The sequence below is a fragment of the Aspergillus pseudoviridinutans genome, assembly GCF_018340605.1.
Source record: "Aspergillus pseudoviridinutans IFM 55266 DNA, scaffold_3, whole genome shotgun sequence".
NCBI lineage: Eukaryota > Fungi > Ascomycota > Eurotiomycetes > Eurotiales > Aspergillaceae > Aspergillus > Aspergillus pseudoviridinutans.
Genome location: NW_025091283.1, coordinates 1,085,870 through 1,110,924, shown reverse-complemented (window position 1 = coordinate 1,110,924; position 25,055 = coordinate 1,085,870). Strand labels below are relative to the sequence as shown.

Below are 25,055 nucleotides of genomic sequence, written 5' to 3'. Positions count from 1 at the left end.
GCGTCCCATAGCCACATGCAAGTGCATCCAAGTCCTTTGTTACGTCGCCCTCTTCGACTACAGAAAAGGTTTTCATGGCACGCCTGAGACGGTTATCCAGCATGATTCCAATGAAGGACAGAGATATTTCAGGAAAGATACTAAATACTTAAATTGAATTTGAAGTCCGTCCTCCTTCAGAGAACTTTGTCTTTCGTATGCCATGATTCAGATTCTTGTGAAGTACACCGACCTTGCAATGAACTTACTTGATTCGATTGATGGGCCGCCAGAAAGATCTAGAGATCTGGTCAGAACATTTTCTAATGGACAGTAGGCTTCAACTACAGCATTTGTAACAAGAGGAGGCCTCAGCGTTGTAATTCTGCCTTCACTTTAGACCTACCTTCAGCCTTAGCTCAGTTGCTTTCCTCCCACAGTTTATGCTCATTCCTTCTCACCTCTCACCTTCTTATTCAATCTCTGTACCTCACATCATCTAAGACACAACCTCAACAGTAGGCAGGTGGACCGTCTTACTAACTTAAGCGTAACACGCCAAAATAACCTAGCTTTACGCCCCGGCTTGAGATCATCGAAGAGCTGAAAACTCGTTTCCCCGTTTATGAAACACTCAGAAACAGAACTCCTACTGACAGAACCATTTTCGAGCTCCAACACTTGACTCTGTAACTGTTGCTGAACAACGGATACGCTCAGCAAACTCACCAATCAAGCCTGTGGGCGGTTGCCGAAGATCCTCGTGTACATATTTAGGCAGTTGTGCATACAGGAAAAGAATCGAGTTTGCCGATTCACTTCCAGTCCGTGGCTTGCCATGGCAAGCTCCCTCTTGGACCAATGCTCTTCCTTTGGCTCTGGTTATAAGTCCTTGAAGCAAATATAACTAAGCCCGTTCGTGTGTAGGAGCTCATGGTGTAGTTGTCCACTCATGCGACGAGAAATGCTTGAATTGTTAAACGGTACGAGGATAGCACTATGCATTGATCTCTTGGCAGACAAACCCACTATTGTAATATACTGACTATGTCATGGTGTATATAGAGCATGCAGGCATATACAGCAGATGCAAAAAAAACAACAACTCATATCAAATAAATCAAAGCAAAGATTCCTGCAATCTCTCACTTGCGTGCCTCAAGTCCAGCTTTGATGGCTATACCTAGTTAGAATTGGCTCTGAGAAGTACGCAGGGAGAAAACTCACCATCACAAGAGGCCTTCGCATCCCCAAACAACATCCTCGTACCAGGCATGTAGAACATGGGGTTGGGCACATCGGCTATGCTCCCTTAGTGATACGTTCCAGGGCAAGATGAGAGAACTTACCGTATCCGCTGGACATGCCGCGCTTCATCACAATGACTTCCTTGCTCTTCCAGGCGTGCAGGACAGGCATGCCAGAGATCGGAGAGTCGGGCTCCAAGGCGATAGGGTTGACGGTATCGTTTGCACCGATCACCAGGGTGACATCTGTGTCCGGGAAATCGTCGTTTATCTCGTCCATTTCAAGTACGACTTTGTCGAGTCAGCAGCCGCCCTTATTATCGGGAACCTCGAGATGTGTGGCGGGACTTACTGTCATATGGCACTGAAGCTTCAGCGAGAAGCACATTGCATTGTCCGGGCATGCGGCCAGCTGCAGGATTAGGTCAGTCAACGGTCCTCCTAGGACTGAGATGAAGAACGTACCAACTGGATGGATGGCAAATCGTACTTTGACGCCCTTAGCGCGCAGCATTCGGACGATTTCTGCAAGCGCGTATTGGGCCTTGGCCACAGCCATGCCATAACCGACCACCTGGAGCACTGTGAGCTTCGAGCATGGAAGAGTCAAAATCAACATACAATAATTACGCTCTCAGCATTTGATAGGGTTTCGACCGTATCATCCACCGTAACTTGAGTAACCTGGCCCTCGATCTTCTTCTGCCCCTGTTGAGGGGCCGCAATGCCACCAAAGAGGACATTGGTAAGGGATCGATTCATAGCGACACACTAACTCAGTCAGTGAGATCCTTGAACAAGCACATAAAGACACTCACCATGATGTACGACAAGATCGATCCGCTGACCCCAATCAACGACCCAACGCTCGTGAGTAGTGGATTGTTGAGCATAAAGCCCTCTGCAACCAGAGCGAATCCCGAGTATGCATTGAGAACAGTGATAACAACAGCTTCAAGGTGTTAGTAACCGTTTCCAGTGCGAGGGCGCGGGGACATACGCATATCAGCCCCTCCAATGGCAGCAGTGGTCGTATAGCCTTTCAAGAAACTTAGGACGGTATTTGCACCCAAGCACGTAGCAGCAATGAGCGGAGATGCAGGGCCCATGGACACGAAAGCTCCCATTGTAGCCAGGTTTGTCCCAAGCAAAGTCGAATTAATAACGTGGCGGCCTGGAAGAATCGTGGGTTTTGACGATATGCGGCCCGCAAGCTTCAGGAAAGCTACAATGGAACCGGTAAACGTAACGCCACCTGTCCAGCGTCAGTAGTGTATCAATCGCCTGAATCTGGGCTAGTACCAATGAGAACACCAAGATACGCAGTCACCATATGCAAGGTTGAGATGTCAGCAAGATCGGCCATCACGCTTCCAATACTTGTGAGAACAGCAGCCAGACCGACAACTGAATGAAGAGCTGCCACTGTCTGGGGTAAGCTAGTCGGGGTAATGCGACGCCCAATCAATGCTCCTGTAAGAATGTGAGCCCAGCCCTTCTAGTAACGATAGTCAGCCGAAACAGGCATAAAAGAACATACCAACTAGAGCACCGCCACCAGCCATTGCTCCAAATTGAGCCAGGACCTCTGGTGAAAATCCTACAGCAGCCAGAGATGCAAGTATACCAGAAATAACTCCCAGAATACCAAGGATGTTTCCACGGCGAGCAGTTTGCTGGGAAGCAAGGCCGGAAATTGAGCCTGGTTACCTTTAGTATACAGATGTGAAAGTTCGTCATAGTTCCACTTACTGATGCAGAGAAGAGTGCTGACCAGATAGCCAGCACTCACTAAACCAGCCATTCCAGTGCTAGCTGCTGCTATAAATCCACCACCGAAGATAACAGCGGGTATCGCGTAGAGCCATGGATATTCGGGCGGGTCGGTCGGGCCTACAGGACGGTAAGTGTTTCATCTTCAATAGGTGGTGGAAGACTGACGCTTGAACATATCCAGCATGCGTTTGGTGATAACAAAGCCTCCAGCAACGTTCATTGATGCCATCAAGACCGAAACCGCTCCGAGAGCTTCTGGGATCGTGCTAGGCGTATAGCCTCCACCCATTATGAAAAGACCACCGATGCCAACCATGCCTAGAAGCGACGCGTGAGGATACTATAATGACCATTTTTTGAGATATCATGCCTGCTCACCTGAGATGGCATTTGTCACACTCATCAAAGGAGAGTGGAGAGCTGGAGCAACACCCCATACAGCACGGTAGCCGACGAGACCAGCAAGCCCAAAAGTCATCATGTTACTCATGAAAATGGGGCCAGTGGCTTTTCCGAGGGCAAGTGCTGTCCCCATACCCGCTGTAACAGTTGCAACGTCGCGCGTAGCCTTTTGCCAGGGTGTGAGTGATAACTCGGCTTGTTCCTTGCCTGGGATCGCCGCAGCCGTCGGCTTAGGTGGCGGTGGTGCTGCTCGTGGAGCTGGGGGTAGTATCTCGCCGTTGAGTGTGACAATAGAGCCGCGCACGACCTCGTCCGACAGGTCAATGCCAAACGATTTCGCCTGCGGTGCCATGGATAGAAGAAACTTGGTGATATTGTTCGAATATAGTGTGGATGCTTGGGTCGGTAGGCGTGACGGGAAATCAGTATATCCTAAACTGGTCAGCATGGATTTACCGAGATCAGACAGGCTTGAGCTTAACCCACCAATGACAGTGACACCGTTGTAATTGATCAATTGTCCAGGAACAGTTGCTTCACAGTTACCACCAGCCTCAGCTGCAAGGTCAACAATGACAGATCCAGGTTTCATGGCAGCGATCATCTACTATGAATTAGCTAGTGCTGCAAGGACAAGGTCATGGATCATTCGTACCTCCTTGGTAATGAGTTTCGGTGCAGACTTGCCTGGAATCAGTGCTGTTGTGATAATGATATCAACATCGCGAGCCTGTTCCATGAAGAGCTTCATCTCTGCGTCATAGAATTCCTTGGACATTTCCTTCGCATATCCGCCCTGACCAGCGCCTTCTTCCTGGATTTCGACCTCGATGAATTCGGCACCTAAAGATTGAACCTGCTCACGGGCAGCAGAACGCGTATCAAAGCCACGGACAATGGCACCTAAGCGACGGGCCTATGCATCGTTGGTAGAGAGCTTTGACTGTTAAGCAGTGCAGACCTACCGCAGCGATGGCGCTCAAACCAGCCACACCAGCACCGATAACCAAGACCTTGCTAGGAGGTATCTAATTGCAACAATCAGTAGCAGTTCTCTGTGTGTGGAGGCGAACAACCTTTCTAAGAGGCATGGTTAGCAGGTCAATATCTGAATGGGTTGAACATCTCTTACCCAGCAGCTGTGACTTGACCAGTTAAGAAACGACCAAAGTGGTTCGATGCTTCTAAAACAGCCTTATATCCGGCGATATTGGCCATAGAGCTTGCCTCACCATTAGTACCGACCACCTTTTGATATAACCTGCTCGTAAGCCCTGTGGGCAACTCACCTGAGGGCATCAAATGTCTGGGCACGAGAAATCCGAGGGATCATATCCATGGCGAAGGCCGTGACTCCGCGCGACGCAATAGCCTCTACCAGCAGCTTATTCTGCGCAGGATACAAGAACGAAATCAAGGTGCTTTCCTTGCGGAGGGCTTCGACTTCATCTATCGGGCCCTCCTGTCGGGGACTACGGACTTTCAAAACGATGTTACTTTCGGACCATACAGCAGCTCGGTCGACCAGGGTCGCTCCGGCTTGTTCGTAGGCCTGGTCATGGATCTGGGCTTGTTCACCGGCACCACGCTCGACTAGTACGCGCGAGAAACCTTTCTTCAGTAACAAAGTCACGTTCTCCGGTGTGAGAGCCACGCGACGCTCGTTGGGCCATGTCTCGCAGGGGACGCCAACAGTCAGCGAGGAGTATGGAACAACGGGTACATTTGACGGGGCAGAGGCGCTGCTCGCGGTTCTCTTCGAGATTTGCGGCCACTGAGGGATGAAAGGGAGCTTATAGTCGTTCCTCTGGCGAACTAGGCAGAATATCTGTCTTGTGTGAACCGCTGAAGTTCCGGCAGAGTTAGTACTCTGACAGCAAACACCCTAGTAACCAAGAGAGCTGCTTACAAAGATGGTTCAGGGAAAACAATGACTTCACTGGGTGGGAACTGCAAGCCGCCCGAGACGGCCCCAGAGCCGACCGCAGGGTCCAAGGCACACTCATCGTCAAGATCAACTACTTGAGGATATAGTGTCGTGAGCCGTCCGACAAAGGTATCATTCCTGAAATTCTCAGCCCATCGACAGAGGCAAGGGCGCGAACTTCAAACCAAAGGAGAGATGGACGGGAGGGGAGGTAGGCCGTAAATAGTGCGGAGTCGAAGCGGAGGAGAAGTACCCGACCTATACAGGGATGAACGAAGAGGTCAATCCGCGAATACTAGGACTGATTGGATTAGGTGCCTACCTCTGGATACGCGCTGTGACGCTGCTTGCTTGGCTCCAGTCTAGCGATAGGAGCACGTAAATCGAGAACGAACATTGGATGGACTCTGGACGGACTGCCGCATAGAAGGGGGAGGAGGCTTCTGGGGTTGCTGGGCGTGGCGGGGAAATAATGATTGATCAGGCGCGACACAAAGAACGAATTCCACGAGTGAATCCTCAGGAAGAGGTGTGATTAATCAGGACTGATCATCCTGATTGGTGTGCTGCGCCCCCCTACTGTACGTTGTTCGATCGATGCAACAGTGGCTGCCATGCCTAGTATCGATTTATCCAATATTCCTTGCAAGTCCAAGAAGATGAAAATGAGGGGAAAGCTGGGGATCATGTGGGGAAGTTACCGGAGTCACTCCACTACTACACTACTATGCATCTTCACAATTTTATGAGGATTCTATTGTCATCACAACGATTCTGCCATCAAATTTCCGAAAACCCGAGTATTTGAAACAAATTTGAAATGTTAACATGTTCTATAAGGCGCATACCACTAACACCCTGATCGAAATCATCCTGCAGGTGATACAAAATCCCCACGACCTAGTCGTGCTACCTGATAACTTGCCGATAAGGCAGCCATTTTGTGGCGGCGACAGGCCATATGCATCCAGTCTTCGATACCGTTAAGGCCGCAATTGTCTAAGTGGAGAATATGCACAGGCATCGTCTCACATCACGAATTACACATTCATGCTATGGACGGGCCACATGAAACAGGATGCTAGTTAAAAATCTATACACCTTTCCAGTTGATCACCTATTCACTTCTCTGGCTCGATTAACGGCTTCGCTCAATGCTCGATCAATTTTGCGGGGATTTGCCTGCTATCAGGTTACGATGCGCAGAACCAACGACATCTGACTTCAGGGCCTGGGGCTCAGCCTTGCAGACATGTCGCTTGTAAGATGCCTCTACCGGAAAGAATGCTCAAAGCTCAGTGGAGACTAGATGCTTCTGCTTAAAGGTTCTGGTTGTTGATCATTTGGTGAAGCACCGACGAACACTCGAAGCCACTCGTCAAGCACACAGTGCCATGCTGGTATCTCCATACAGGACGACGGTTGCTCCCTGACGACGCTCCGATAAGCATCGAGCAATACAGCATACAATGAAGGCTGACGCGCACGATCTTGAAATCAACGACAGACTCAAGACCCGTTGATTTCAAGACCGAGGAAACAGGTATAGAGGTGGCCAGATTCTCGGCCCAGAGGACTCTCGCTCCCAGGGCTTCGACCATGACCAAGACAGTAGTTGTTGACCGTATACTCGCCGTAGGAGCTGACGCGGTCAAAGTCGAATAGTTGTAGTTCGCCTCTGGCAACATCAGCGATTCCACAAGAGGACAGATGGCCCCATGCGGTCCAGTTGACTAAATCCCTTTCCCAAAGCTATTAGTTAGCAGTTAGATTACGTACAAGCTTCGTAAGATCATTATACCAGGAGGTGGACCGGCACATTTGATGGGGATGTTGACCATCTTTGCCCAATGGCGGTGTTTGAAACGAGCTGAGTACGTCAACGTTGATGCCTCTGGTTTCATTTTTTCACTTGGAAGGGTACTTAGCTAGAATTAATTAGTCCAAATCTAACTTACGTTGGATTTCTTACCTACAGCTTTCGTCAGCTCAGTGGGACGACAGAGCATTTACGCCGGTATATAGACGTGGGATCCAATCCACTCATAGTGTATATAAGTTATGCATAGTAACATGGCAGAAGCAACAGGAAAGATGAGCATCCTGATATTTATAGGCAAGATTGTCAAGCACAGAATGCTTCTGAGACATCAATCTTTTGTCAAAGACAGCACTACTAACCTACTCAAAACAGAGAGCATCTACCATGAAAGGCCTACCACATAAAGCAACAACAAGGACTCAAAGCGACCTTCCTCTTGCGGATACTAACAGACAGCGCACGAGCTTCCATTAGCAAACAGATTCCCATACTGGGTAGTTGGCACTATAAGGAAAGCGCTGGAAGTTCTTAGTTCGTTTCGTTGTGTTTCAGATACACGGCTATCTCACCGTACGCCGCAGTAAACAGATTCCCCAAGTAGTGTTGCGGAGCTTAGGAGGTAACAAGGACAATACGAGGACAATCAGTTGAATAGAGCATGGCTGTAGAATATACGTCGGAAAATGATATCCGGTGGTTATGGCTGGATGATTGCTCATCTAAGGGAAATTCTACGCGAGATGAACGGAGCTACGGAAATGTGCGGCACAGGTCGATATGGGTATTGTAAGGAGTGGTGAAAATTTGAAGCAGAATAATCTTCTCATTCCAATTCGTGTGCGCTGTCATGATAGTCAATGACAAAAAGGACTCCAGCCTCAGTCCAGGAGGTATCCAGTGATGACTGATCTAGTCAATAGATATTATACAACAAGAATTAGACAATAGGGTAGACAGAAGAACAGTACAGCGAAAATCAAATCTCCTGAACATCAGAAAGCCGCCATAACCGAATATTAAAGAAGGATATCGTTTGAAGGTAAACGCCTTTCGCCATTAAATAGAAATCCAAGAGTGAAGAAAAGAAAGAAGAAAGGGAAAAGAAAAGGCCATTCTATGATCGATGGTTCCAGATAGTAGATTTTCTCCTCCCTCTCAGCATAAAACCCATGATGCTCTTAGCGGTGGACTGTTCCTTGCCCTCCTGCTTCGCGAGCTTGCTGCGCTTCAGGCTCTTCTTTCGGCCCACACTAGCCTTTCCTGCTTGATCGACTGGCTCAGGTGCATCCACACTGTGGACACTTTCCACTTCTGATCGAAGGCTGCTGGAATAGGACGACTTCAAAGAATGCATGGTGGAGTTCCGCACCGGAGGGAATGGGCGATAGCTGGTCGGCGTGGGTGCACTGCTGTTGCTGTACACAGAACCGGATCGGTTTCGATTGAAAGTCGGCGAGGAATAGTAAGGAGCAGAATTTGGAAGGATTGGAGAAGGAGTGCGACACGTTCGTAGCGGGGACGACTGTTCAGAGCTTACACGTGCGTGGGACGCGGAGGCGGGTGGTGTGCGAGTGTCTAAGCCCGCAGATGTAGAAGCGTGGCGTGCATGCGAGAGTAAGACGCTGGCACTACTCAAACTTCGCAATGAAGGGGGCCGTCGGAGGGATTCGGCGGGTAAACGCGAGCGTACCGCAGTATATAGTGAGGGCAGCTTCTCGGCGGGCGATGCTCTTGTGGCGGAAAATGTCTTAGAGCGAGACCGCGGAGACAAGGGTTGGGGAAGCTCGGGTACTTCGGACAGCGAATGCATCGTGGCACTAGACTTTGGCAGCTCAATGCGTTTTAATTCCTTAACCGATGCCGATGAGCGCCCAGCTACCGAGACACTGTTGCGTTTGAGATGTTTTTCATTCGTTCCATCAGACTCGCCTGTGCTAAGCAGAGGCTGAGACTTGGCTGCCTGCCCGAGCGAGTAGATACCGTTGCAAGCACCCACATCGGAGGCGTTGCTTGAGCTATGCTTGCAAAAGGTGTCTTGCTTCTCGTCAGCCGATGAAACGGGCGGAAAATACGATTGCTCGGGACTGATTTGAATCAAGTGAGGTTTGGAGATAGGTTCCACATATGTGACCTGCTCAGCCACGAGAACGTCAGTCTCTTCCACTGAGAAGACAGAGGTGGGAGACGGCGATCTCATCGACTGAGCAGCCGATGATCCGGGTGACCCAGGGGGGACATAAACAGTTGGCTGTAAGAAGAGTGGTGACTGAAGTGGTGACATTTGATCTGGAGAAGGCAGCTCGATTATCACATCGTCATCATCGTCGTCGTCGTAGACGATGGAGTCGGTGGCAAATGTTGCATTGCTGCTTCGCTTCACGGTATCCATTGATACGGGACGCGACTTCCTGCCTCTCGATGTGTAGGGGGCTAGTAGCCGGGAAACTTGACGGTTCTCTGGCTCAGGTTTAATGCCGCGAGATAGCTCTTCCGTGCTCATATCAGAAAACGTCCCCGTAGTGTCATCAACGGGTGAGAAAGCGTTATCATGTCCACCATGTTCTGACTCCGATATCTCTTCCTCGTCCGACTCGTAACGTCGTGGCAAAAGCTGCTGGTTTGTGTAATCGAGACTGAGAGAATCTGCGGATTGGTACATTTTCTATATAAATGTAGAATAAGAAGAAGATGAACACCCAACAGGCCAAGTGAAGGAGATTTCTTCAAGAAAATAAGGCAAGAAATTAGTAAAATGGAGAATGAAGAAGTCCAAAGGTCTCAGATCCTGAAGGTCATCAAGGGTGGACAAAGGAGTGCAGTATGTCAAAAGAGTGTGGTGATTGACCCAGGGGAACAGGGGAAGAGAATAGTAGTTCAACGGGATACAGACAAGGATATATTAATCCTGAATATTTTCCATCTCCTCTTGTCCCACACGGGTCGGCATGCTCTAAAGGAGTGGATCCTACCCTGGAAGGTTTTTTCGAACAAGGAGGAGACCACCCTCAATGCCATCAGAGTATACAACTGCAAGAGAGGATGAACTAACAGCTCGGTCCACAGTCGGGTTAGTCAATATCAGCGCAAAAATAGAGAAAACAGCCGTTCACACGTGCACTGGAAAAGCATTGGTGCGTCCTTTTTTCCCCTCTTTTTCTCTTCCCCTTTTCTTTTTTCCTTGCTGGGCCAGAATCAGGACAGACTATGCTGGGCCTGTAATGGACAGTGCTTACGTCGGCGGTTCGTCCTTGCCTGACTCCTGCAGGACAAGGAGTGAACCGTTGCCTCAGGATATCTGGAGAGCGCCCCTTGCATTTGGAGTTCCTCGCTAAAACCCTGCATTATCACCGGGCCGGATTAAAAAAAGAAAATAAGACCGTGAAAGTATGAGCGTTAGGTCATTTCATGTAAAGTGTCATTGCGCCAGTCACCAGAATCATATGGGGCACCACAAAGGTTAGAGAAAATTCGACGTATCAACGTGAGGTGTCATTTGATAGGAGATCAGAGGTCAATGCTTGCGGAGCAAAAAAGTCAGGAATAGCGTATTCTTAATGCAAGCTCTTGGATTAGGAAAATTTTGGCGGCAACAGCTTGATTGCAGGTCCGCATCGTCCACCTCAACGCGAATAGGAAGGACGTTTGGGTTAACGCTAACAGGCAATCCTCTCAGACTTGCGGATCTAAGATAGGAAGTTGGACTCGGCCAAGAAGCGCGCTAAGTATTCGGGCCAAAAGCCGAGGCCATGTGGTAGACGATACTACATTGGTAGAGTAGTTTAGATGTTCTACTCTCTTGCTGATCTGCCTGTCTTCTAAGAAAGCAAGAGTTGCGCCGCCGATGGAGAATCCCCAGTTCGAATTTCGAACTGTGATCCACCACCGGTTGAACGAAGGTGGACTGGTGGTCAAACCGCCTTCTTGAAGGCCGGTTTGCCTTCTCAATAGCTAATGGCTTCTCTCGTTCTCTGCCCTGATTCTCATGTCGCTATCTCAAGCCACCAAATGCTCTGACCACCCATTATCTTCCCACGGTTGCAATTGGATGAACTCAGATTATCCGAATGTCTCCACAAAGCCGCGTACAATATGCCGCAGCATCAATGCAGTACAGAGATAGATAGATAATAGCGGATCATATCATATCGTTCTGGCAAAAGCTTGCCGAGTGTGATGTGTAAGATGTTCCTGAGGAGTTGCCAAGGTGGACCCGCTGCTACACCATGGTGGGGCGTCTTTAACTCAAACGCACCATCATCGACCATCAGCCTACCGAAGCGAATAATCGTCGAGTCCGGTTTCCACTCGCTCATGGCTTGTTTTCTCGTTTCTCCTTTGGGCGGACGCATATTTGTGATTTCGGCTTATTTTTGGGCACATTGAGACGACCAAAAGTTCGACGGAACAACCGAGAACGAATAGGAGATTTTGAAAGCTGCACGGTAGATAATAGCTGGATGACCTCCCTGCAGGAAAATCATGATAACCCTTGCAGCAACTATCCAAGTGGACTCGACTCTCATCATTGACAAGAGGCAAAATGGCCAACTTCGGATAGCCCAGCCGGTACGAGGGTTTCAGAAAGTCTTAGAGTGGTTCGCTCGGAGTTTCGAACTGTGTCAAGAAGACAGAACAGAACAGAACGATGCAACCCATGCGAGAAAAAAAAATAAAAAATTTGAACACCAACCGCAATAAACCTAGGTAGACAATGGAAACCTAGGAATGGAAAATCATTCAAGTCAGAGTTATGGAAGCCGAGATTCTGGCTCCGTGTCAAGTGGTCAGTAAGATAGGAACGATACTTTCTGCGGTGGCTGGTCGACGCTCGTCCACATCATCACTATCTTCGGTGTCAATTGTAACAGACTGGCTCTGAGATCCTGCGTTCTCTATGTAACGAAATGGTTCTGACTTGCTGAACTCTCAGACCATCAGTGAAGCGCGGAAATTGCAGGTTGGATTGCAGATGGTTCGTTGTACTTGCTTATTTGCACCATAGTACGTGTCCAACGATGGTTGCATGTTGAAACACCATTGTGCATATTGACAATATGCTTGACATTACTCCGTACCACTGCATTTACCAAGGGTTTACGCAAGAGATACGTGACCTTAGATAATCCCCCCTTTGTTTCAATCCTGATAGTCCCAATGCCATGCTGGTTCCCCAGTATGCATGCTGAAGTGGACTTTCTTGCTTGAACGCTTGGTGGCAGGAAACATCATCCCGCCAATCTCTTGAGCGTCGAATAAGACGATACGGAGTACATTGACGCAAACTGTATTGGCACTTCGAATTTTATGGTTTCCTCCTTGCTTCAACCACCTCCACGTCGGCCGCGTCCTCGGCGACCAGCACTCCTATCTCCATCTTCAATTCTCCATCATCCCGTTTCCTGCTTGTTTCCTTTCTCCGGATTTACCGTAGGATCAAACCCCAGAGTGTCGATCAGCAAGATCAACATCAACAACGTCCGCTTGAGCGTTGAAACTGCTGTCCTTCACCAATGAACGGCGGATGGTCATGCATACACCACATTCACTCAAACCCACGCAGATGATTCTCAGGTAGACATGCATACCTGGATCTATCTTCTGCACCACTTGATTGTGGTGTCGGTTCTCTGCCAGGCTGCCAACAACAACTTGATTCCTACGTCAGCAGATGGCTGGTTGAAAGGTCCGTAAAATATCGAATCAAAACATCTCATCTCTTCTACGTTGGTAGACTAGTTGGTACTCTCATCTGTTCCCTCCTTGCTGCTCAATCGAACCTGTATAAAAGCTTCTTCAGAACCACCAAGTGCCATCTGGGTCTCTCTTCTCTGTTCTACACGAACAATCACACAACTGCCACTCCATATGATTACGACTTCCAAGTTTTCAACTGTCCCCCTGAAGTTCCCAGCTCAGGAAGGCACTATCGGATTGCAATCAAATAGACAATGCATATCCCGTCTCCGGAATACCCAGTAGTGGGTTCAAGCCACTGTACCTGACACATAGTCCCCGCCGAGCACCGCGGTTCTATCGCTTAAGAACGTTATTCTCCACAGATGGCGTCCTAAGAACGCAACTATCGATTCGAACGCGTTGAGCTTTGCCAGTACTGGCGGGTTCTCCGGAAATCCCGTTTCTGCCAGAGGTTGTGGCGTAGAATGCGGATACTGACCGTTGAAGCGTGGTCATGGGAAGACCACCGTTCAAAGAGATGTCTCACCTCCGGTCCTGCGTAGTCAACGCACTAGAATTTGCTAGATTGCTCACCCTTCATCATCAGAATGATCATGTGGGTCTTCAGTGTATTATCATCCATACATCTACATAGCTTGATTAGTACCTCATACCAACCTATCATCGCCCAACATTTGTCCACGCTCCAGAACATTTCATTGAGTCTTAACAAGGAATCAGGAGTCCTCCTTCATAGTCTCAATGTCAGGGTCTGCAGTCCCTTCATGTGCCTACATTCACCTTGGAGACATGGACATCCTCGTCAGCGTCGAGGGATGAACAAGCACAACCCAAGTATGAAGGATGAAGATGAAGTCACCTAGTAAATCCTTACAGCCCCATGCCCCAAGTTACAACTCACCTTTGAATTCATGCCCTCGTTAACCACGATGCAATGTCAAGACCTTTCCACTTTCATCTCATCATTCCGCATGCCATGCCCCTGAAGGATAATGTCTCAAATCTTACCCTTCACCCCTTGCTACCAGCTACGGCTCAGACCGACCTGTCAATGTCATTCCAAGTCCACTCCAGCCTATGACGACCGACGGCGCAGAGTTCCACATACTAATATAGACACCTTGAGATATTCTTATTCATCTGACTTATCAGACTCACACCCTACGCAAACACCGTAGGGATACCGACAAGGCACGGAATACGGAGGACAGAATGCAGGTACGAGGTTCTGATCCAGCTTCAACACATACGCATCCAAACCCCACATCAATGTCAATGTCATACAGGAATCAGGACCATGCCCTTGCTTGCCTTGCCGATTCTCCAACTCAATCTCAGCCGGCCTGCTCTTCGACAACCATAACCATAGCCATGGTTGACAGTCGGCCAGACATCACGACCATCCAGCATAAACGTTTCCAGCAGAGCGTCACCATGTCCGTGATGAAGATAGCTAGCTGCTGGTAACGCCTTGGGACTCTTCCTCTCACTCTCATTTCGTCTCATTGCTATACCAACCATACATGCCCTCCACAATTACCTCGACATAGAGCACCAGACCAGACGCGTGCGCGAGTCACTTTCGGGTATCCTGATTTCTTGGAGTGTAAGTTCACCATTTGAGGCAACGGAAAGTCTACCGGCTATAGGATGATTATGTCGTCGTGACAATGTCCATCGAGATAGCCGATGTGTCACCCTCGACACAATGAACAGTTTCACATTCGTGTGCGTGAACGATGTGGAATGTCAAAGAGCATATGGAGAGACATCACTAGGCTTTGAACATAAATGGATGTGGACAAGCTTCGTCATTGAGAGCTCTGAAACTAAGGTAATACCAGATAAGTATGAAATAGCAGGTCAACATTCGGCTCAGAGCATCGGTCCAAGCCCAACCCTCGACAGCCTCAGATCAATATGCGACCACACATGACTTAATGTACGAAGAACACCAAGTATATCATCACCATTACATTTATTTACTTGTCATCTATAGATACTAGAATAAAAGCAAGTATGAATCACAAGCGCGAATAGGAGGAAAGAAGGAGGAAACGGCTGCAACCTGCAGCATGACAAGAAAACACACACGAAGAAAGGTAAGACGTAGAATACAACCTGGAGACCGTCAGAGCAATACCTTGTCGCTCTGCCAAGTCTCCGGGTAAGGAACTTGGACATTTCTCCCCAGACACTCGTAATCCACCCAGTGCTGACCCTGCACCTGCCCATGCTGCAAAGTGACACCGCCATATGAGCTCATTGCAATGCGAAAGCGACCAGTATCATAAGGTCATTCATTAAACAGTGATAAAAAATCTAGGCAGCTGAAAAAAAGATCTCTGAAGCGAAAGTAAATGAGCTCGGATTTTTTGTTTCATGCGCACGAAAAGTGGTTCGCGTGGTGTCGATCATCATCGGAGAACTCAGACCAGTTAAAGATGAGGCACACGGGGACGATCTTTGAGAATATCTTGAAGAGGAACCGCTGAGGAAGAGTTCCACCCTTCAATCACCCGCAAGCCGCTCTGCATCTAAGCCTTGCGAGAACGAGTGACGGGGCCATTGGACCGGCCACTCGACACTGCCGCTCCGTTCGCCGTGGCGCTGCCATTGGCAGCATGAGTGACGGAGGGGACCTCAAAGTTCTTCATGTCAACCAAGGACTGCTTTCCAGTGTTGCGACGAGGGCGACCAGTCTTGGCGGTCTTCTTGTAGGTGGCAATGTAGAAGGAGATGAAGAGGAAGAGGTAAGAGCTGATAATAGCAATGCCCGAGAAAGCCGCAAACTCCTCTCCGGCACACTTGCCCATGTTGGGAGCCCAGGGGAAGTAGGTAGAGGAGAAGTAGGTGTAAGAGGCGAAGTAAACAAAGCCTAATGTCCAGTTAGCATGCGCGTAACAAACAAAGGCATATTTCCAGAGTTACTTACCAAGATCAATGACGAACTGGATAATCTGGAGACGGGTGATCCACTCCTTCCACCAGATGCGAATGCCACGAGCACTCTGGAAGTAGTACCAGTACATGACAACGTGAACAAGCAGGTTGATATCAATGACAACCCATTGGACAGCAGTCAAACCGATAAGCTGAGTGTAGCACAGAAGGGCGGTGGCACCATGGTGGTAGGTATGAAGGAAGGTCAAGGGCTTCTTCTTGAGGAACAGGAAGACGGTGTCGAGAAGTTCGAGGTACTTGGTCAGATAGTTGAGCTGTCCTCTCTGTCAGCCAACCAGCACTTCAAGCCACGAAATTCAGAAGATCACTTACATAGTACAGGACGATGAGGGGCTGGGTCCATCCACCCTCGTGATCGCAAATGGTGAAGAAGAGACCATGTCTGTAGAGCGTAGGCACGAGCTGCTCAATGAAGAGAGCGAGTAGAGTTGCGCTGATCGCGGTCAGGTAGAAGTTGTGGATCATGAACAGTGCGTTGAGCTTAAAAGCTGGGCGGTTCTTCATCACCTCGCGACCACCGAAGATGATGATGTAGTAGGCCACAAGCGCAATCGCTGTCTCCTTGAAGGTAGACATTGGCGTCACACCCTCGACAAACTTGAACTCACTGGCTGGGTAGCCCACAACGGCCTCGAAGGCCTTGTCAAAGATGGGCCATAGGTGAATACCAAACGGCCGATCAATTGTCGGACGGGGCAAGTTCTGCAGTAATTCGAGCGCCATGATGTACAGTGCGAGACGTATCTATTAGCGAGATAGGTTGTAGATAGTGAACAGTACGGGACCGTTGAATGGAAAGGAACCCCTTAAAAGCGACCCTGATTTTTTGTTGGGGTTACACTGCGAGCCGTCAACGCGGCCGGAAAAGCGTGCAAGCAAGAAGAGCACTCAAGGAGTGACTAACGAAGAGAAGAATTGGAGAAGAGAAAGGGAAGTAGTAAAAACAGGAGGAAGAAGGAGAATAAGAAGAAAAAAACGATGCAGAGAATCCGGGAGATCGGGGCTGCAACGAGATAGATAGACAGAGGGAAGAGAGGGTGGAGCGAGTTTTTTTGAGGACAGCAATGAGACGGAGACGTGACGGGAGAGAGGCTGCTTCCTTGGGCTGGTTTGGTACCTTAGGTTTGTCCGCAAGGAGAGAGGAAAATCAAAAGGTCATCGAATCAGAAGCGCCCAATGGCCGATCGTCCCCTGCTCTGTTGGGTCTCCCGGCGTGTCCGCAGTCGCCCAAGAGGGACTAGCGCTGCCTCGGTCGCCTGAATATTAAGGAAATAAGGGGCACCTTGCAGGTTTCTCTCTTAGCGGATCATGTGCTTCCGAGATTCCGCGTATATGCAGCACGCAACATCATAGAAGTATTTATGTAGATGCTGCATCTTCTATGTCTGCTCACAGTGAAGACGAGGAAGGTATTTATATCAGTGCAGTGATCCCACTTATGGAGCGTTGCCTTCAATGTTGATCCCCATTCGGTTGAAATTACGGAGGAGCATGGGGATCAATCGTCTTGGACCACAAATTGAGCCGGCTTTCACATGCTCGATTTGCCAAGTATCACAAACAATAGTACAAAAGAAAGTTGACACTGAAACAAACTCGATTCAACTGGTTGAAGTCTAACGTGGCGTCTTCAATAACATTGCGCTCCTACAGACTAGGACAAATAAAAGCATCTTGACTGACAGGTCAAGTAACACAAAAAGGGAGTCGAAGGTGGTACCATGGTGAAACTTTGCACTCGTTCAACAATGGCGCGTCTTGATTTTTAGTTTAAGCTGATCCACATGTTAGCTGATCGAGAATCAGAGGGAACCCAAACTAAAATGAGGCTTGCGATGTGATGCTTATGCTGCACTCTAGGTTTCAACCGCCAAATGATTACGGAGTACAGAGTACGGAGTAGATCTAGGCATTATGTTACATTCACTTGATGTTCGACACCTACTGCACATCCGTTGCATTGATACCTTAAGGTATGCAATGAGTGGCTAGATACTGTAGGTTTTGTATTGTCGGGTTCAAGCTGGGCCATGTGGACTTCAGACATGCAGTGCTTCGCATCTGCCGAAACCTCGACGCAGCAAAATGTCGCTCAGAACGCTTGAGCATCCCGAACTTTTAGAATTCCATAGGAGGGAGTATGGATTTCGAATCTGACATCCGGCCCTGAAACCCGCTAAAAGGCATTAACATGTTCTCGTGATAGTCAAAATGCGTATCAATATGGGTTATGCTATTGGAACATATTCTTGCAGCTGGTTTGGGCTTGTCCGCGGGCAGCTGCATCGACAGCACAATGAAACTCAGCAGAGATGATTTGATTGGCTCGATTTTGATTCTCAAAGATTAGACTTTCCCCTGACAGCATGGGACGGATGACATACATACAGTAGGTAGCTTGATGACTTTCCACTATTTATCTAGATGTGAAAAATGCTGGCCTGTTCTCAGAATAAAGCTATGAGCACGGTAGTTACACTGGAAAGGCTGGTGCGGCTAATTGTTTGTTGCATATGATACAACGGTGAATGAAGTCATCGACTCAACGCAGAATAACCATGGTCAACACCGAGGATTTTGCTGTAGTCAAAGTAATCAAGATCTCGTCCATCGAGAACTGCCCAGCGACTGGGAAGCGATGATATAACAATTGACCAATCAGATACTCCAATTGTATTGACTATTCACTGCCCAATCAGAAACGACAAAATGCAATCAAAGCCGGATCGCAGCCTGTATGCCTGAGGCAGCCGCAGCGTCGGGCATGCACGGGAGCCGCAAATGGACCAGGTGTGGTCAATCATGACAGCGACCGGAGAAAACCTGAGGCATCCACAACCTCACACCACCCGCAAAATCCTAGCGGCAGCCGGCTTGTCCTCTGACTTCCAACCTCGTCTACGTCTTGCCGTCGTCCTCCACTCCCCCCAAAAGCACGTCAATTCAACCACCCTCCTCTCCCATTTCACTCCTCTCGCAATGGCGTCCCTGTCTATCTTCCGTATTGCGACACGCGCCGTCCGCCCTTCCGGCTTCATCAGAGCTCCCCAATTCCCCCGGTCCCGCGTGCAGGCCCCGGCTGCTCTGGCCCTCAACCGTCCTAGCTTCAGCACCACCACCAAGCGTCTGTCCGGTGCCCACGAGGATGAGACATACGAGGAGTTCTCTGCTAGGTATGCTATCACCATTAGCCAGCCATTGGATGCGATTTGAGCGAGGAAAGGCACAAAAGGGCGATCGCAGGGAACTTCTCCCCCGGATCGGATAATGCTTGTGATGCCGATTCCCGTCTTGGACAAGCAGCCGGTTAATTCTGGGAGATTGTCACACTGACTCGGCATTGGACAGATTCGAGAAGGAATTCGACGGTGTTCAGGATGTCTTCGAGCTCCAGGTAAGCCTGACCTGATCCGCTCGCACGTACGGCAAATTCGTGTCACATCATCATCCGCTCTCGAAATCATATGATGAAGATTAGCAATTTGCATTGGCCTTCTCTCCGTGATATGTGATGCTGATCAATTATCCGCTACAGCGTAACCTCAACAACTGCTTTGCCTACGATCTCGTCCCCTCCGTCGAGGTCCTCTCCGCTGCCCTGAGGGCTGCCCGCCGTGTGAACGACTTCCCCACTGCCGTCCGGATTTTTGAAGGTGCGCCTCTGCTCCAATATCATCCACTGCTTTACTTTATACAGATACAGACGCTCATGTTATTGTGCTTGAACAGGTATCAAGGCCAAGGTTGAGACTCAGGACCAGTACAAGCAGTACCTCGAGAGCCTGGAGGGTCTGCGCCAGGAGCTCGGTGTTGCTCTGCGGGAGGAGCTCTACCCCAACGAGGAATAGATGCGTTTGTTCCAGACAAAACGCCCGCAAGAACTCTGTCTCTTTGTTAAGTTGATAAGATAGGAAAGCTGTATACATACTTTAGAATACAGTTGGAGAAGGTCTCCACGGTCTGGTTGGTTGCTTAATTGTCCATTTCTGACCTGGAGGCTGTCGACTCGGGGGTTGAATGGAGGTGCACATGTGCTTTTCTATACCAGTGCTATTATTATAAAGCTTGTGACGTTTGCTTGTACTCTGTACTATGGGGGGTAGCGAAGGAATCTGAGGGGTTGTTCTTTTTCTACTGTCACCAAGTAAAGGCCCGAACTCATAACGTACATTCGACAGAAGCAACGAAGTCTTTGATGCACAAATCCCATTAATTTCTTAGTACATGGAGATCGAGTTCGATATAAGAATATAGATACAATGAAGGCCGGTCCAGCGATCCCCTCAAGGTAGCAACACACGGCTGACATATAAATGACAAGTATTAAGACAAAGAAGGTACAACAAAAAACTCAGAACCACCCCCTGGGAACGCCACTATGATCTTGACAAAAGGGTTTTCAAGCACTCATCGTCATCAATGCTGGGTATGATATAGAATGGTGTGGGTCATGACAGCTGCTTCTGCAGTTATACACATTGCAAGCCATATGATGAATCTTCAGAAATTGAGAAAGAAACATTGATGGGTTAATGCATCCCCACATGCTTAAAGTAGCTGGGTCTGCAGTCTTCCTTGGCGAGAAAGGGTGCGCCAGCGTAGAATTGCCCAGGGGTGCATTTAGAGCACTTTGGTGAATTGGGACAGTTGAAGTAGGGAATGTGATTGTATCCAATGTCCCGGAACCTTTGGGAAGAAAGTGAAAGTTAGCTCTGAGCATTGACTCGATCAAGGAATAACATACCAGTGAACCTTGGCTGCGTCAGCAAACAGTCCCAAACCAATGGAATGAACTGGAGCGTCGCCCCATCGCTCGTAGAAGAAACCACCCGCACGGTCAAGATGATTGAAGTAGGCATCGTACTGCTCTCCTCTGAAGAAATCCAAGTCACCGATTTCAAAGTTCGACCAGAAGTGGCAGGTAGAGTATCCATTCGCCGCCTCCGTGTGGTCTGGCCGCAGTGTGTTGTCCGTCAACCATCCCATCATGTTGTTGCTGGAAAGATAAGAGGGGTTTGCAGCCAGGAACTTCTTAGTCTCTGGCCAGAGGTTGGTGATAGTTTTGGGATCGTCGAAAAGATTGATGGTGAAACCATACGTGAGGTTTCTATCCTCCATGAATCGGAATACATCGTAATCAACGTTGCAGAAGAACTGGACCTTCGGCTCAACCCGCCAGTAGTACTTGTAGTTCTTAAGAGCGGGATGCTTGTAGAACATGCCACTGTTCCACCGGCACATTTGGTGATACGAGAGCTTGTCGCTGTACTGGATCTTCTGCTCAGTCAGAATCGCCGCAGACTCGCGGAAGAGTTCCATGTTGATCCATTCCGGAGGATCCCAGTGTTCCTTTGGCACTTGCTCTGGACGTTTTGTCAGGTTTGTTACATCGACTAGAAATAAGATCGGGCGCAAATACCATAATAGCACTTTGCCTTCGTCTCTGCTTGTGTGCGCTTTTTAAATTCTTCCGTGAAGGGCTTGTCATTGAAGAAGATCCAGGGGTAGTTGAATTTGGAATTCCAGGTCCGCTCCAAGTCTTTCATCGTCGGAATAAGATCGTTCAGCTCTTCATTACGGACGAGGGAAATGAGAGCAGCGTTCGTGCGGGCGGACTGGGCGCTGTCGGGGGCATAGTCGTTGCCTTCGGCTCGCCATAAATGACCTTCGGGTTCGCCGGTCGCTGCAAATGCAATTTCATCAGTACATGCGAGAGACGCGGAATTGAGTAGTTACAAGACAGGTCCGCAAGAAAAACTCGAGTGAGACTCACGATCTAAAAGGGGATCTTTTTTCATTCCAGTATACTCTTTTGACCCCTTACTAATGAACGATGGGCCGTGACTTTGGTTGACCTGAAAGATCAGAAAGAGACACAGTAGGATGCATGCTGCACCTAGCATGCGTATAGGCCTCGCCACGGCCATCTTGACTGCTTGATTGCAAAAACCGATGGCCAGGGGGAAGTAAGAGGAAAATTGGCTGCAGTCGTCGACTTCCTCCCTCCGCTTGGCGACTCTTGTCTCTGGCGGACCAGATGCCACTTATCCCGAAGAGGAATAGCGTCGTAATAAATGTGCAACACGTCACGCTTCGCGGAGCAGACGGAGAGAGAGATTCGTCTTGACGTCTAGACTACAGGCCTGGATGCCGCGTAACCCCGGCTCGATCCAAGGTCCTAGGCGCCACCAGAAGGAGTTGTCGATGAAACAACGATGGGGGATCATCGGGGAATATTCCGCCTGACTTCCAACTTCTACGCTGACTTGTTGCAAATGCAACACGCGTCGAGATGACTCTCCCCGAGGAGATTGGTGCGCTAACGGATGAGCTAATTTTGGCTATCACAAAGATCGATCCGACTGTATGGGGTACTATCATTACTTTGAGCGCTCCGCTGTCACTAACATTAGCCTCTAGAATACGTCACGACTCAAAAATCTAAAGCATCGTGTCGAAGACACGTTCAAATCCGCCTCTCATGGCCGGACTGACCAGTTTGCGGTCTCAAAGCAGCTAGAGGGCCTGCAGGAGAAATTCCAGGTTCTCAATAAAGATGATCTGGCGGACGCACTCCGGAGTCGCTTGACTGAATTAGATGAACACCATAGCTCATGGTTTCCTGAAATACTATCTTTCCTCTTGCAGCTCTCTGCTCGCCCTGCTGTGTTTTCGCGGGTAGACCGACTTCCAAAGCCCAAGGTTGATGAAGACTCGAAGCAACTCTCTTGGACGGAGTTGGATGCCTCTGGATCCGCGTATTGTGATGAAGATATCTGGGAATGTGTAAATTTCGGCGCAGATTCCTCATCCGAGGAAGATGATGATCTTGTGTCTTCGGGGCGCAGTGACGCCTCAATCCCACAGACTCTACCTTCCAGTCCCATTGCCTCCGAAGAAGATTATGAAATTCCCGACGAAGTCTTTTCTCCTGGAATGGATGTGGTTCTTGTGGACTCTGTTAGGGAAGCTCAATTCTGGAGGCCTAAAAAGCGCGCAGAATCCAACCAAGTCGATAACTTCTCCTGCCGTGTGGTCACGGAGCTTCAAATTGTAAGAGAGACATTGTTCATGTTGCAGGGTTTGCCCACGTCTCTATTTTGGCGACTCGATGACAGCATCGAGGTCGATCGACGGTATACTCTTACACATACGTCGACCGAGGCCCTGTCCTCGCTTTTGCGGTCATTCAGCATGATTGGCGCAAAGATAGATGTTATAAGACGCTTCATCAAGATCACCCAGGTTGTTCCCTATATGCAAACCTTCCACCGATGTGTTGAGGACCGCCTAAACCAGTTCGACTCGTTTCTGTCGGAAGTGCAAACTCAGTGCATTTCGCAAGGAGCGCCTTTTCCCGTCAGCCTACTACAGCTGGCCGAAGATGTCCGCAGCGCATCAGCGATGCTCGTGCTTCTGGCCGATTTAATCTCCAATCTCAAGTGTAACACTCCAGACGACGGCTTACGGTGTCTTGACCTACTATACGATGTGGTATGCATGAAGCAAGCTACAGGGGACGATGACGAGTTCAGATTCCTGGCAAACTTGTTCTTTTCATGTCTCGAAACCTACATTCGTCCGATCCGTCGTTGGATGGAGGAGGGACGACTGGACTCAAAAGAAGGGATATCTTTTATCATAGACCGACGCGGCAATAAAGATCTGAGGTCGCTTTGGCACGGATGGTACGCTGCGGACGACACAGTTGGGCTTCCACATTTTATGAAGCCCGTTGCTCAAAAGATTTTCACTGCGGGTAAAAGCATGGTCTTTCTGCAACATTTGAATGCTCTGGAGCAACTCGAAAGCTCGGTGACGAATACCCTCACCTTGGAAAGAATCTACGGCGGTGACTCAAGCTCTTTACTCTGCCTTCCCTTTGCCGCCATATGCGAGTCCGCTATAGACAAGCTCGTCGAGGCTAACCACTCCTTTGCGTCCGATCTGCTGCGAAAAGAGCTTGACCAGCAATGTGGACTGTGGAAATCACTGCAAGCCTTGGAACACATCTACCTCTGCAAGGACCTCAGTGTGTCAGCTATTATCGACAACAAGGTCTTTGACCTCATGGACCGCGGCAGAGGCTCCTGGAGCGACAGGTATCTTCTCACCGAACTCGCACAGAGCGCGTTTAGCGGCATGTCTTTCATCGACCACTCAAGAATAATTGTCCGCTCGCACCAGGATCCGCAAGGGCGCAGCCGCTCAGTCAAGGCCCTCAGAACCATCTCATTCGATTACATCCTCCCCTGGCCCATTGCAAACATTATCCCCAAAGACGCCATCCACAGCTACCAGCGCATCTCGACATTCCTGATGCAAATCCGCCGAGCAAAACACTTGATCGTCAAACAGCGTCTGAAGTACACCGATGAGACGGACGAATTCTCCCATGACAGGAGCAGCAACGCATTGAGCTACTCTCTTCGGCACCACATGCTGTGGTTCCTAAACACCCTCTACAGCCACATTACGGACTTTGTCATTTCCACAACGACAGAGTCATTGCGCAAGTCCCTCTCCGCAACAAAGGACGTCGACGCGATGATCGCAGCGCATCGCGCGTACATGTCTTCCATGGAAAACCAGTGCCTCCTCTCCAGCAATCTATCACCTCTTCACCAAGCAACGATCAACCTCCTAGATCTCTGCTTGTACTTCGCAGACATCCAAGCGACACGCTACGGGGACAAGATGTTCGATCAGAGAACGCCGACCAAATATGCCAAGCTTTCTCAAAGCAAGAACAGTCTCAGGAGGAAGCATCAAGATGCCTACCACGACGACGCGATACAAAGTGATGATGACGATGACGATGACGACGCCGATACCCAAGATGAGTCGGACGAGGATGTTGGCAATACCACCAGCATTTCCTTTTACGAGGCACCCTACGCGCATCGACTGAGGGATATCAAAGGTCACTTTGACCAGTTGCTTGCGTTTCTGACCGCTGGTCTGAAGGGTGTGGGACGTGTGGATGGTCAGATCAGTTGGGAGATTCTGGCCGAGAAGCTGGAGTGGCGCAAGAAGCGTTTGGCTGTTTAGTGCCCTACTTGACCTTAAAAGAAAGAGGCGCCATGATTCTACTATAATGATACCTTGCTATGATATCCACGTTGTTTTGCTGTTCAATGGTTTAGAGGTTTGCATAACTAGATTATGAGTGTTATAACTTGCTCAAGAGGGGTTAAGAATTCGTAATTCAAGGTTGAGAAACGCTGTGAACATGCTTGTA

General features: G+C 49.1%; 7 protein-coding genes across 7 annotated transcripts; 2 read left to right on the top strand and 5 right to left on the bottom strand.

Moving 5' to 3' along the window:
• Positions 1 to 1,124: 1,124 nt before the first annotated feature.
• Asppvi_004134 (putative nicotinamide nucleotide transhydrogenase) lies at positions 1,125 to 5,410 on the bottom strand (the record flags this gene model as incomplete). Its single annotated transcript, XM_043300090.1, has 19 exons — positions 1,125 to 1,156; positions 1,207 to 1,281; positions 1,329 to 1,517; positions 1,579 to 1,638; positions 1,692 to 1,800; positions 1,848 to 1,997; positions 2,045 to 2,178; positions 2,227 to 2,481; positions 2,529 to 2,699; positions 2,767 to 2,928; positions 2,979 to 3,119; positions 3,168 to 3,320; positions 3,381 to 3,836; positions 3,891 to 4,008; positions 4,060 to 4,320; positions 4,370 to 4,421; positions 4,537 to 4,626; positions 4,694 to 5,249; positions 5,314 to 5,410. 19 exons carry the CDS (start codon positions 5,408 to 5,410, stop codon positions 1,125 to 1,127), a joined length of 3,261 nt encoding a protein of 1,086 aa, XP_043156025.1.
• Positions 5,411 to 6,840: 1,430 nt separating this feature from the next.
• On the bottom strand, positions 6,841 to 7,172 carry Asppvi_004133 (uncharacterized protein; the record flags this gene model as incomplete). Its single annotated transcript, XM_043300089.1, has 2 exons — positions 6,841 to 7,064; positions 7,133 to 7,172. The coding sequence occupies 2 exons, from the start codon at positions 7,170 to 7,172 to the stop codon at positions 6,841 to 6,843; spliced, it is 264 nt and encodes an 87-aa protein (XP_043156024.1).
• Positions 7,173 to 8,267: 1,095 nt separating this feature from the next.
• On the bottom strand, positions 8,268 to 9,812 carry Asppvi_004132 (uncharacterized protein; the record flags this gene model as incomplete). Its single annotated transcript, XM_043300088.1, has 1 exon — positions 8,268 to 9,812. The coding sequence occupies one exon, from the start codon at positions 9,810 to 9,812 to the stop codon at positions 8,268 to 8,270; it is 1,545 nt and encodes a 514-aa protein (XP_043156023.1).
• A 5,575-nt stretch (positions 9,813 to 15,387) lies between these two features.
• Asppvi_004131 (elongation of very long chain fatty acids protein) lies at positions 15,388 to 16,537 on the bottom strand (the record flags this gene model as incomplete). Its single annotated transcript, XM_043300087.1, has 3 exons — positions 15,388 to 15,728; positions 15,786 to 16,068; positions 16,127 to 16,537. 3 exons carry the CDS (start codon positions 16,535 to 16,537, stop codon positions 15,388 to 15,390), a joined length of 1,035 nt encoding a protein of 344 aa, XP_043156022.1.
• A 2,256-nt stretch (positions 16,538 to 18,793) lies between these two features.
• Asppvi_004130 (cytochrome c oxidase subunit VI) lies at positions 18,794 to 19,662 on the top strand (the record flags this gene model as incomplete). Its single annotated transcript, XM_043300086.1, has 4 exons — positions 18,794 to 18,987; positions 19,163 to 19,208; positions 19,350 to 19,467; positions 19,544 to 19,662. 4 exons carry the CDS (start codon positions 18,794 to 18,796, stop codon positions 19,660 to 19,662), a joined length of 477 nt encoding a protein of 158 aa, XP_043156021.1.
• Positions 19,663 to 20,343: 681 nt separating this feature from the next.
• Positions 20,344 to 21,741, bottom strand: Asppvi_004129 (glycosyltransferase family 15 protein; the record flags this gene model as incomplete). Its single annotated transcript, XM_043300085.1, has 4 exons — positions 20,344 to 20,500; positions 20,559 to 21,177; positions 21,234 to 21,497; positions 21,588 to 21,741. The coding sequence occupies 4 exons, from the start codon at positions 21,739 to 21,741 to the stop codon at positions 20,344 to 20,346; spliced, it is 1,194 nt and encodes a 397-aa protein (XP_043156020.1).
• Positions 21,742 to 22,106: 365 nt separating this feature from the next.
• On the top strand, positions 22,107 to 24,865 carry Asppvi_004128 (putative gamma-tubulin complex component GCP5; the record flags this gene model as incomplete). The annotated part of the gene is made up of 2 exons (XM_043300084.1): positions 22,107 to 22,178; positions 22,235 to 24,865. The coding sequence occupies 2 exons, from the start codon at positions 22,107 to 22,109 to the stop codon at positions 24,863 to 24,865; spliced, it is 2,703 nt and encodes a 900-aa protein (XP_043156019.1).
• Between the last annotated feature and the right edge of the window lie 190 nt (positions 24,866 to 25,055).